This window comes from Ammodytes marinus (genome assembly GCF_949987685.1).
Source record: "Ammodytes marinus genome assembly, chromosome: 8".
Classification (NCBI taxonomy): Eukaryota; Metazoa; Chordata; class Actinopteri; order Uranoscopiformes; family Ammodytidae; genus Ammodytes; species Ammodytes marinus.
The window spans coordinates 28,423,283-28,434,859 of NC_137212.1; the positions used below are offsets into that span (position 1 = coordinate 28,423,283).

Below are 11,577 nucleotides of genomic sequence, written 5' to 3' on the forward strand. Positions count from 1 at the left end.
TGTCCTGTGCAGTGTTGCTGACATGGCACTGAACTCAGACCTCGTGTATGGCTGTGGGCATTGTAGTTTGACAAGATGCCAGGAACCGCATAAACTCACCCAAATTTGGCCTTTGTTTTTCATGTTGTTTGCGGTTGAATTCGTCTTAAATAAGTCATGTGTTTTAAGCATACGTATGTGCCTTTTGCCTTTAGATAAGAAATATCACAGGGCTCTGTCCATATGGTGCTCACTGTATGTGGCATCTCAATGTAAATATAGGCAAGCCAGCTTTGTGCCTCTATGAAGGGCAAATGTATTGACAACGTAGGCACTAGGCAGAGTGAAATGAGATTGGGTAGACATTAATGTTCCCCTCACGATGATGATTTGGAACCAATTTGTTGTTCCCTTGACCTTTTATGTAGCTCCATGATCAGATAAAAAATGTAATGTATTCTAATACTTTGGTTTATGACCAAATATCTATCAACCTCATCAATATTTTGTGTTTATGGTAAGTTAGCTAATATTGGCATGTTAACACACTACACTTACGCAGCAAACATCAGCCCGTCACCTTTGGCAAGTCACCTACAGCATTTAGCTCAAATAACGGCTCCCCTTAAGTACAGGTGAACAGAGTCGTTCACATGGCTGTAGAGTGTGAAAGGAGCATTTCGGAGGAATTACTCTTCCTTCTGAGATTGTGGTATGTTTTAAATGTTGCTTTATAGTTTGGGGAAAAACAAATAATCAGTTTTTCTCTGTCGAACAATGTGTAATAGCTAATATTTGGCATTTACACCAAAGGGCAAGCACTGACCCACTTTTCTCCTCTTCCTCATCAATTATTACTCCATATTTCAAACTCATACTTCCAAAAATCCTGAGAGAAAAGAAGCTGAAACTATTTGTTTTCCTCCCATGAGCCAGTGTCCCATTCTCTACAAGTCACCTCTGCTCCACAAGTTGAGCCCATCCTAAAACCATCAAATCAAGCCCACAATGTTTTCACTCAAACGATTCCGTAAATTGGTAAAACCTGTTTACCTGCGGGTGGTTTATCGCAGCGTGTAAGAACAAAGACATTGTTGCAGTGTGTCTGGTTAGTGCTGCTTTAAGAGCAAACAATATTCCCTTCCAAATAAAAGGCGATCCTGGCAGAGGAAAACATGCGTACGGCGTGCATGCCCAGCTGTGTTGTGTAAAACAGGATTATATAAGTTTATTGAGACTAAGGACTTTAAGTCCACCAAGACCTTGAGCATAACCTGAGCTATGAGTGGAATGTTAAGAATTTTAATTAGATCCAGGATTTTTCTTTTTTTTTTAACAAAAACTCTTAACCTCTTATCCAACCGTGGGCCCTTTTTATATTATCTTTACTGTTTAGCAGTTGGAGAGAATGCAAGGGAGAAAACTGCCAACACAATCCATAATTGAGGCCCCCTTCGTTTCTCAGGTTGATAGATTAGTTGTAGACACGCCGAGAACTCAATGCTCACTACTCATACTGAAAAGGACATACCTGAAATAATAATAAAAAGTAAATAGTGAAAACGGAGTCAATGCCAAGTGAACGTTTATGGTTACAACATGATGTGTTCTCTGACTAACAGTAAAGTGGCCGTGGCTGAAATTTAAGCAGCTATAAAACGTGCGGTGAAAAGTGACGCGATATTGTGTTTTCACTTTACCAGAAGAACAGTTTAATGTGAAGTCAAATGAACAATGAAATACAGTGTGCTATTGCCAAATAGAAAACATATTGTAATATGATGAATCAGATCAAGTTTAGCAACCGATTATGACCAGAGTTTAGATCCTGCATCACTGTACTCCTACCTGTTACGGCAGGATATGCATTGTTTTCTCAACAGAAGTAAAAAAGAAAAAGCAGTGCCCATATATTTGCAAGATCAGCCTACACAATGCTTTTTAGTATCAAGCAGTGGCACAAAGAATTTTGTAGACACACTGTTAGACCTTTCTACATGCTACGATTTAAGGTTATTACTTTGCATGGGGAATATAATGGGTTAACTCGCATCTTTATCTAGTTAACACAAATAATTCAACGACATACCGTTGTAAATCAATGACTCTAATCGGAGAGCCACTTCCAAAGAGAGCACAAATCACTAATCCTGACTTGACTTGCCATCGTGCCATTCCAACGGGCTTCGGGCTGTCACAGATAATTCACTACATTTAGAAAATCAAACAAGGCTCCAACATTCCTCCCCTGCTCCTGGTACCACTGGCTACCTTCCTTTAAAACTGAAATTCAACCCAGAACAAAAATATGAGAAAAAGCAGTGGTCCAGATGGGATCCAATAACACACGCTGTAGCCTCAGTGACAGCAAAGTAAACTCTGACACGTTTAAAGACAGCTTGACCAACTTGTGTTAAGTCTAGTTCATGAACAAATGACTGAGACACATATTTAAGAGCCAGACAGAAAAACTTTGGCAAAACTATAGAAAAATATTTAAAGGTTTTGCGATTATAAAAAGGTTAAATGTGTAGAGCAAAAGGCTTCTCAAAGAGTTCAGGGGAGTTCACATCTCACCATTAGATGAAAGCAGGTCCAATGTTGCAGGTTCTTAGGAGAGTTAGGATGTGGCATTCATTGACAAAACATGAACAATAAAATGCAGTCAATATCAAACCGAAGAGCAAGCTGTCCAACTGGGCAATGGTTCACCCCACCAAGTCAGTAATGTGACTGACCATGCCACTCAGTCTTACAGCTTAAAGACTTAAAATGTTCAGAATTCTAGACATTTCAACGACATGTTTGTAAAAGCTAGAGTATCGGGGTGGAGGTCGTATCGCTCTGAGCCCGTGTGGTGCCTCACATCCTGAGTTTCGTCTATTTGACTTGGACTTTGGAACCCGTTTGGGTCAATATAAAGAAAGCAGGGACAAAACTGAAGCAGAGAGAACAGCTCCCGACAAACAGGTGCTGGTATTTCAGCATGTCAATTTAACTTAGCAAGGTCTTTGGTAGTCAATCATTTACACAGTCAACAGAGAAGAAGTGGAGCTTATTGGGCTGCACTGTGTTTAGGTGCTCTCCCTCCCATGGGCACTGTGTACACGCATATTGTGGCTCATATCAGCAATTTAACAAAGTCATGGCCTACAACATTCACAAGCCAAGGTGCACACCGTTGGATTTATTTTTTTAAGTAGCCTCCTCTTCCTTCTTCACCCTCATCATGACTGTGTATTATTTTTAGGTTTGTCTTATATTTCACTATATTTGACTGCTGCCATTTTTGGACAACAGTTACGGCAATGGTTATGGTTAGGGTTAGAGTTAGGGCCTTCCAGGCCATTCTGGACAGCGCTACCTCCAAAGCTCCGTTAGGAGGACAAAAAACCATCAAGCCCATTTTGGCCAGGCCAGAGGTAATTTGATCTCAAGCTATTCTTGCCTGGTAAAATAAAGGATAAATAATAATAAAAATAAAAAAAATGGTTAATGATAACAAAGGAGAGTAAATCATCAAACTATAACAATTAGTCTCATGTCACCACCTCTCCTCACCCTGTATATTTAAACTAATCATCTAAAATAAGACTATGAAATATGCACAGCTACATTTTTGACACATAAGTGTCGGATGTTGGAGCAATAAGCAGTATTAAGTGTCATTAGTTGACAGCAAGCTGGTAAAATGTAATTTGAACTGGTCTAGGCCACTGCTTATAAAAGGTGATTGATTGTGCAAACACATAAGCAGAGGGTGATATTACTTTGCCAGACATCCTCAGCTGCTCTATCGTGACAAAGCATTCGTTTGGCATCCTGTAGTTGGAGAGGATATGGAAGATGTTCACATTAGGAGGAGGGAGCTCCTTTGAGAGCGCACATGTAGGCGGAACAAAGGGACAATGACAGTCACACATGCAGTGAGTTGTACACTGACACTATAATACGACCCTTCAATTAGTGTTCTTGTTGCTTGTAAACCCACACCATCTGTAAAGAGTAAATATACCTTAAAGTTCTACTAGAAGGCTCTCATGTCAGATCATGTTTTTTTTTAATTCATTGGAGAGGTAAGGGAGCATGGACCCATGTACAGTGACGTAGAGCTGTTAGTCAGAGCATGAGAAGCTACTGTCAGGCTCCCTGTGTGACTGATGGAAAGACACATTTGGTGGAGCTTGACTTTCACTAGAAGCAAATGTATAACCTCTTGAGAGAGTTTCTGTGTGTACCTTTGTTGTAGCTGGGCTAGCTAGCGCCCGTAATATTAGCAGATCTCATATTTCATCACGTTGCAGGGACGCCATGCATTTGAAATTCAAATCCTAGTAGACACTGTGCCGCTTGAGCAGAAAATGTGCTTTTGTTACACTTATAAAACAAAAATAATTATGACTTCATTTTTGCACGTTCTGTGTGTGACATTTTGATTTAAATTGATAATTCACAGGGAAGGAGACGTTTTTTATGTACCGGTATTCTAGAGAGACCCTGCTTTTCCATCAAGCAAACTTCCACATGTCACCTCAATTCTGAGCTGTCTTTGTTCCTGTGTTTTTCATGTCTTGAGGAGTACTTACCTTGGTTATGAGCAGAGGCTCTCGATGCTCCAGTCCCCCTCTCAGTGTGAACCCCCACGGTGCTCCTCCTGAGAGGAATACATCCACCAGCGTCCAGCCCTCACCATCTCTGCTCCTCTGATCCACATCGCCCGACTTCTGCATCACGTGCCAAACGCTCGGCGCTTCTGTATAGTGTGTAACATTTGTGTATCCCTCAGTGTCCATGGTGATGCTATGTAATGAAACAAAAATAACATTGAGTACTGTAGTAAAATAATAATAGACACTTGCTCAAGTTGACACTGTCAGCCAGACGAGTCGACACCCCGCTGTAACTCCTTCCTATAATCTATTGTCCACACAGCCTTTGCAAGAGCAGAACACCACTGCTGGTACTATAGATACAATATTAACACCATGATTTCAGTATCATTACTGGTCAATTTTAGTAATGACATTTTACTGATGACTTTCGCAGCTCAGCACGGTCTGGCCACATGTTCTCCTGCTGATCTTTTAAGCCCTTCCTGAACCTGAGCGTGACCTGAAAAGACTACCGGCTGCTCTGCCATGGAGACTCCTGAATAAAGCTTGCTGAGCATAGGCCAGTGGTGGGAGAAGCTAAACAATGATCTCAGGACTCCAACTGAGAGAAACACAATAATGTAAACTGTGCATATGCTATTTATTTTATCATGTTAATCTTTATTGTCAAATCATTCTATGTGTAAAAAAACGTTTACAGCTGACCTTGTGTTGTTGCTCGTGTGTATGCATTTCTTTCAATTTACTCCATTGTCTGATTTAGCCAATAATGTAATAGATTACTGTATCCTTGGTTGCCACTGTGTTTAATTCATGAAATAATACACCTTCACATCAAGGGTTTTATATTACAAACAATAGAAACTACTATATAAACACAAGTGTGTTTCATCTTAAACACTGATGCGCGTGTCAACATTGGACTAATCACTGACACTATTGTTTATTATACCACACAATTGGCAAGCGATCAGAGCATGTCTGTGCTGAGTAATACAGGTGCTTATTTTATATTCAAACATGGCTGCACCATTACATTAAACAAACCCTGACACAAAAGCTAGACGCATATTGTGGAATATGGGGTCACTCTTGGGCACTAGCCACTACAACACCAACCTCACTTAATGTAGCCAAGCTTTATTTGTGACAAGAATCTAACTCCCAATGAAGGATGTCATTGCTTTGGGATACCAGTAATTATAAGCTTATTGACAGTTGGCATTTGGGAACTTATATGGATAAAGTGTACATAGTAGTAGTACATAGTGCTCGGACAGCCAATTTAATATTTATTCCAATGGCGTTTTTAAATCCTAAGTCAAATTTGGTTCACTATAATGACCTTCGGCTGAAAGTGTGTGTGCTCTTAATTTGAAATGCACTCCTTTGTCACACACTATATGATTGTGTGGATGTCGATTGTGTCTCTCCTCAGTCTCTTCAATGTAAAAATGTATCCTTGTGTCACCACTTTGGGAAATATGTAGGCCTAACGCTGAGTAAACACCTGTTGTCATACTGCAGACAGACTGACTCAAACCTAATGCTCTTATGTGTGAGAGAATTAAACACACTAACAATGGAAACCATCTCCGCCTGTGCCAACAAAAAAAAAGCAAACACGAGCTTCGTTAAACAGAGTTGGTCCCTGGAAATAGGTGAAACACGCACTTTGTAATTAAATGAACAACTCGACACCGTGAGAAGCAAAGCTTTCTGAAAAGAAAAAATAGTATAAACACTGCTTAAAAGACTTCTTACCTGGGAATTCAACTTGTGGACGAGCCGGTGAACAGGGAAGCTCGGTCTGGGAGGCACGCAGCTATATCCCAGGTTTACGTGACACATACTTCATCTTTTTTTAACCCGCTTTTTCTTCCAAAAAAATCACTATTTGGTAGCTCGATAATTGTCCCAAAAGTTTCGGGGGAATAAGCGGAGAGTTTCCACTATTTCAACCGCAGCACTTGTCTGTCCGTGCCCTGCTTCATTACACAAACCGAGAAACGACACACTGACCCACTCAGGAGAGTTTAAAGTGGCTAAGCTAAACTAGCTCCATCCACGGACAACAGGGAGAACAAGTGCAGACAAATGCAGCGCAAGCGTGCCATCTACCGTCAGCAAACACGTAACTTAATTCTACTTTATGCTCAGATATAAACCTACTCACTCTTAACAAAGGGATGAGAAGGCAACAATACCTTCTGGAGGTAGAAACATCACCTAGATAACCGAGGTAAAATGTTCTTTACTTTAACTAAAACTTTCTACGGCGAAGACAAAAACTACTACAGCGCGTACGTTTCCATGCCAACTGGTACGCTACATAGTAGGGACAAACTTAACGGATTCGCGGAAGTGGTTTGACCAAGTGTAACGTCACCAGCTATCCCTCTCTTGTTTAAAGTTCAAACTGCTCTGAAAATTGACACTTTAAACCGAGTAAGTCCTCATTAGAGTATGTTGAACAACTATTTTTACGTTGGTTGACAAAATATTAAGTATGTTGAAGAACTGGGGAGCCTGGCTCGGAATAGAAACGGGAAATAGCCAAGAAGTTAAAGAAGAAGGCGAGTCTGCTGTTGATGCTAATGACATAAACAAAGCGACTAACGCCGCTGAAGGTGAGCAGAACACCACTCCTAGGGAAGATGTTCAGCCGCTTCTGCTGCTCCAGAGAGCCAAGGGCTTCAGTGGTAAGTCTCAGTTATGGCAACAAGAGTAAACAGTGTAGTAGGCCTACCAGCTGTTGTTACAGTAAACTTTGCTGAGTGGGTCCAGTCGCCTTGCTACGGTAGCAGTATTGTAGCCACATTATAGGAATAAAGAGAAGAAAGGCTTTTATTTATTTATTTATTTTGCATTTTGAGAATAAAGTCTAAATGTCACCTTAACTGCTAGGCATAATTATGAATAAAGAAACTAGAGGAAGATTTTTATTATGATTTTTATTTGAGAATAAAGTTGAACTTTCAAGTATTTTTTGTTTGTTTATAAAGCCTAGCCCAATATCTCAAATAGCAAACAAACGGCCTCATGGGGCTGCACAGCATATGACCTGGAAAGAGGAGAGACAGACAACCACTGAGACAAGAATACTGAGATAGAGAATTAAGTTGAAATACTGACATTATTCTCAAAATGCCAAAAAAAAAAGGTGGTCCTTATGCTATGTCGTAAGGATCTGTGTAATCTCACTAATCTCCGTTATACTTGCTGCTTTGCAGGTTACATTTATAATATTGCAAGCAGTGCCTCAAAGAAACTGTCCGAGTCCGTTGCTGAAACAGCACAAAACCTGAAGAAAAGTGTGGAGGAGGGGAAGGTGAATGGAATGATCGATAAGGTGAACTGCCCTTTATGTGTGTTTTAAATTAAGGTGCGTTTACGTCCTTCTGCCTTCCTCTGAAGTTTTGTCCTATTAAATAATATGTTTCCTCCCCTCAGACCATTTTGGGTGATTTCCAGAAAGAGCAAGAAAGGTTTGTTCAGGAGAAGAATGCAAAAAAGTCTGGTAAGTAATACATAGATATCAGTAATCAACTCTAATATACAGTATAATCCCTCAGTAATATTGAATCAGTGTGTTTTCATGGTATAAGAACATTATATTACAATACAGTAACTACAGGCTGGTTTTCATTGACACTAGATGCTGCTGTGCCTCCATGGGTTGGTTATAATGAAGAGGAAACCATGCAGCAACAGATTCTAGCTCTATCAGCTGTGAGTATAACTCCCTTTTAAAGTAAAGTTGTCCCTTTATAGTATAATATCAGTTAAAATAAGGTAACTTCACTTTATTGTTGACAGGACAAAAGAAACTTTTTGCGAGATCCTCCTGCCGGGGTGCAGTTTCACTTTGACTCTGAGCAAATGTATCCCGTCGCCATGGTGATGTTGGATGAGGATGAGCTCCTTCGGAAGATGCGCTTCCATCTGGTGCCCAAACAGTGAGAGTGTTTGGACACCTGCGTAATACTTTGTCCTGTGTTTTTATCATGTGCTTCCCAGCATAAGTAAATAAATAAAAATGCTTTTATTCCACCACACATTATTATTTAGTAATATCCCTCTGTGTGTCTCATTTCAGGGTGAAAGAGGAGGTCTTCTGGAAGAATTACTTCTACCGCGTGTCCTTAATAAAACAGTCGGCTCAGCTCACAGCTCTGGCAGCACAGCAGGCAGCGGAGTGGAGAGACGTGGAGAAAACTGCCACCTGTCCTGAGGCCATTCATCAGAAGGGTAACCACTACTATGTAGAGTGAAACATGAAAAGGAATTCATTTCAATTCATTGTCTTTCGCGCACAATATATATATATATATATATATATAATTAGTCTACACTTTTAATGTTATGAAGAAAGTATGAATATCAACGTAATTTCTTAATTGAAATACACTGGAGAAATGATGTCAAAAAGCTATTTTTTGAAGGTGAAGTTCAACGGAAAACTCCCCCTGCCACCCGCAGTACAAAACCAAAGTCAATTGAGGTGAGTCTCCCGAGTTTCAAAGAATAAAATACCCCAAGAGTATAAGAGTATTTATAATAAAACATTCATTGCACTAAAGTGAGTGTCTGACTGACCATCTGTTTCTGTTATGAAAAAGGATGAAGAGCAGATCTCCACCAGCCCGCCTGGCTCTGATTTTGTGAGCGACGCTTTCGACTCGTGCAAGATAGACGAGGACGACCTACGCAAAGAGATGGAACAGCTGGTCCTGGACAAGAGGGAAGAACCCAACACACACCAGGGTGAGTCTTTACTGGAGGTCAAACTGGGTGGCTGTAGTGGTGTGATTACTGGAGTTTATCAGACTGTGATGAGTGAGTCTATTTTATTTATTTTTATTTATTTGTTTCAATGCACATTAATGAACATGTACAGCAGTACATGAAAAAATGCCAGATTGTAGCCCGGGGGCTAATTTCCATCTGTAGTCCATTAGGCAGGTTGATGTTACAATACAAATGACAAAGATATACAATAGAAACATTTGCTTTATACAAATATGGAGAAACAGAAAGAAAGAAAAGTAAAACAGGATAATTAATTAGTAGGATTAGTAGGTTAAATGAATACACAATCAATACACAACTAATTAGGTACAGCATACATTTAGAGGTGGTTGCACCTTTGGTTAGTTCTTAGCCATACTTTTACTTTATATGTTTTAGTCAGCGTTGTGTTTTTTTCCAGAGGTGACTCCGGACTGGGAGAGGGAACTGCAGGAGGAGCTCCAGGAGTACGACGTGTTGGCTGATAATGACAACCGTGATGACAACTGGGACAAGGAGATTGAAGAGATGCTAAAGGAGGACAGTTAGAGGCTAGTTCTTACCCAAGCTCCCGCCCATCCAGCCAGGTCAGAAACAGCACATGACTGCAGATGTTAATGCTCCCACTGGAAATGACTCATTTACAACACTGTCCCTCTAAGAACTCTCTAGATGGAGAAATACCCGCCGAACATCATTAACATTTCAGTGAACTATTTCTGTGTGGCCTCAATAGTTTCGTGCATAAATATTTAGTATTGTCTCCTGTGCTTAAACTTGAAAAGGAGATATTATCCTGCATATCAAGTTCATAATGTGATCCTAGTGTCTATGCCTTCACAGAATATAGACAAAGTGACCTCAGACTCTGCCTCTGGAACTAAATGCCAGATGATGTCACTTTTGCTAAACAACGGTAGCCACAGTTACCAAAGGTGGCTATGACAGGACAATGGTGAATGCTTAAAATACCGTTAAGCTAAAGCACAAGTAGTCAAGAGTCTCAGACTCAGCACACAGACACATCAATGCCTTTTACACAGCAAGTTCTACCTGAAGATTTATACCATCAGCTACCATTAGCCACATGTCATACCAGACCAAATAATATAGGTGCATTTCCTTTCTTTAAAACTCAAATTCTAATTTAATTGAGTTTAAAGTAAATTGAACTTCACTTTTCATATTATTTCTTACAAATACTAAGTGCTTTCAGATGGGTATTTCTCTCTTACAAATAAGAGGAAGAATGTGCTGTGTCTTTCAGAAGTAGACCTAATCTTGCTAATCTAAGATACAATAAAAATGTACTGATACCAGTCTGACTCCTGCAGAAACAACATGACCCAAGTCAGTTTTCTGGTGACAGGTAAAGTATACCTTTGAACAAAGTTGAATCTCAGACTGAGCCAAATCTTTTTATGTGACATTTCTACATGTGTATATAAATGAAATTGATACTGGGCTAGTTGCTAATAAGGATTTGGGGCCCTGTGTATTCAACCCAAATCATAAAGTGGATGACTAAACATTGTATCCACATGCACAAAATGTACCTTAGTTGCTGATGTACTTTCTAGAGACATGTCATTTAAACAAGCATATTCCCATTTACACCTGGAAGATAGACCCAAAATCCAATGTCTTTAGATTTATTTCTACTTACTGTATGTAAACTCATTTCATTTGCCTTTATTTAACCTCGAAAGATCAATTGAGGGGAGATCCTCTTTTACAATGACGTAAAACTATAGCTACATTTTGTATTAAACCTTTACTTTTATTAATACGTAATATGTGTTGACTTTTTTCTTATGCTAGGGCATGTTTTGATGGTAAGTTTGCATAGGCCTATGGGTTGTTTTTGGTCACTTCGACATTAAAAAGATTTCAAACCAACCGAACTTTAACACATTTCCATTTACTATTGGGCACTTGACTCTGTATGTGTTTTGAGTGAGCAGAATGGAAACAAGCTGTTGGTGACAGCAAACAGCCTCCCTGCCACTGGACTGCTCTTTATTGCTGAACTTGACAGGAACATTAAACATAGCCTTCCTCTTTTATCCATTGCAGACACAGTATCCTCTGTAAGTTAACTAGTCCCGACATATAATACAGAGGTTGCGCTCATTCTGTGACTACTGCACTGATATGTACTGGTCAACACACAGTAGAGATACAGTCTGGGATA

The 11,577-nt window shown here is 39.8% G+C and overlaps 2 protein-coding genes across 3 annotated transcripts in view; one reads left to right on the forward strand and one right to left on the reverse strand.

Annotated features, from left to right (window-relative positions):
• Window positions 1-6,593, reverse strand: part of shroom2a (shroom family member 2a) — a 33,175-nt gene extending 26,582 nt beyond the window's left edge. Inside the window, exons 1-2 of one of the 2 annotated variants that reach the window (XM_080032669.1) lie at window positions 6,357-6,593; window positions 4,566-4,732 (exon numbers count right to left, since the gene is read on the reverse strand). In XM_080032669.1, coding sequence (XP_079888795.1) covers window positions 4,566-4,709 — 144 coding nt within the window. In that variant the 5' untranslated portion in view covers window positions 4,710-4,732; window positions 6,357-6,593. Of the gene's footprint in view, window positions 1-4,565; window positions 4,780-6,356 lie in introns of both variants that reach the window. The other variant, XM_080032668.1, reaches the window with a different exon arrangement.
• A 372-nt stretch (window positions 6,594-6,965) lies between these two features.
• LOC307253805 (synapse-associated protein 1-like) lies at window positions 6,966-11,171 on the forward strand. The gene is made up of 9 exons (XM_080031977.1): window positions 6,966-7,294; window positions 7,826-7,944; window positions 8,046-8,112; window positions 8,251-8,324; window positions 8,412-8,551; window positions 8,692-8,843; window positions 9,038-9,096; window positions 9,215-9,359; window positions 9,805-11,171. Exons 1-9 carry the CDS (start codon window positions 7,102-7,104, stop codon window positions 9,930-9,932), a joined length of 1,077 nt encoding a protein of 358 aa, XP_079888103.1. The 5' UTR covers window positions 6,966-7,101; the 3' UTR covers window positions 9,933-11,171.
• Window positions 11,172-11,577: the final 406 nt, after the last annotated feature.

Bases quoted from the DNA above. Each gene is read 5' to 3' on its own strand.
- LOC307253805 (XM_080031977.1), top strand. From the start codon at position 7,102: ATGTTGAAGAACTGGGGAGCCTGGCTCGGAATAGAAACGGGAAATAGC. The intron at 7,945-8,045 runs GTGAACTGCCCT...TCCTCCCCTCAG, and splicing joins TGAATGGAATGATCGATAAG to ACCATTTTGGGTGATTTCCA. The intron at 8,552-8,691 runs GTGAGAGTGTTT...GTCTCATTTCAG, and splicing joins TTCCATCTGGTGCCCAAACA to GGTGAAAGAGGAGGTCTTCT.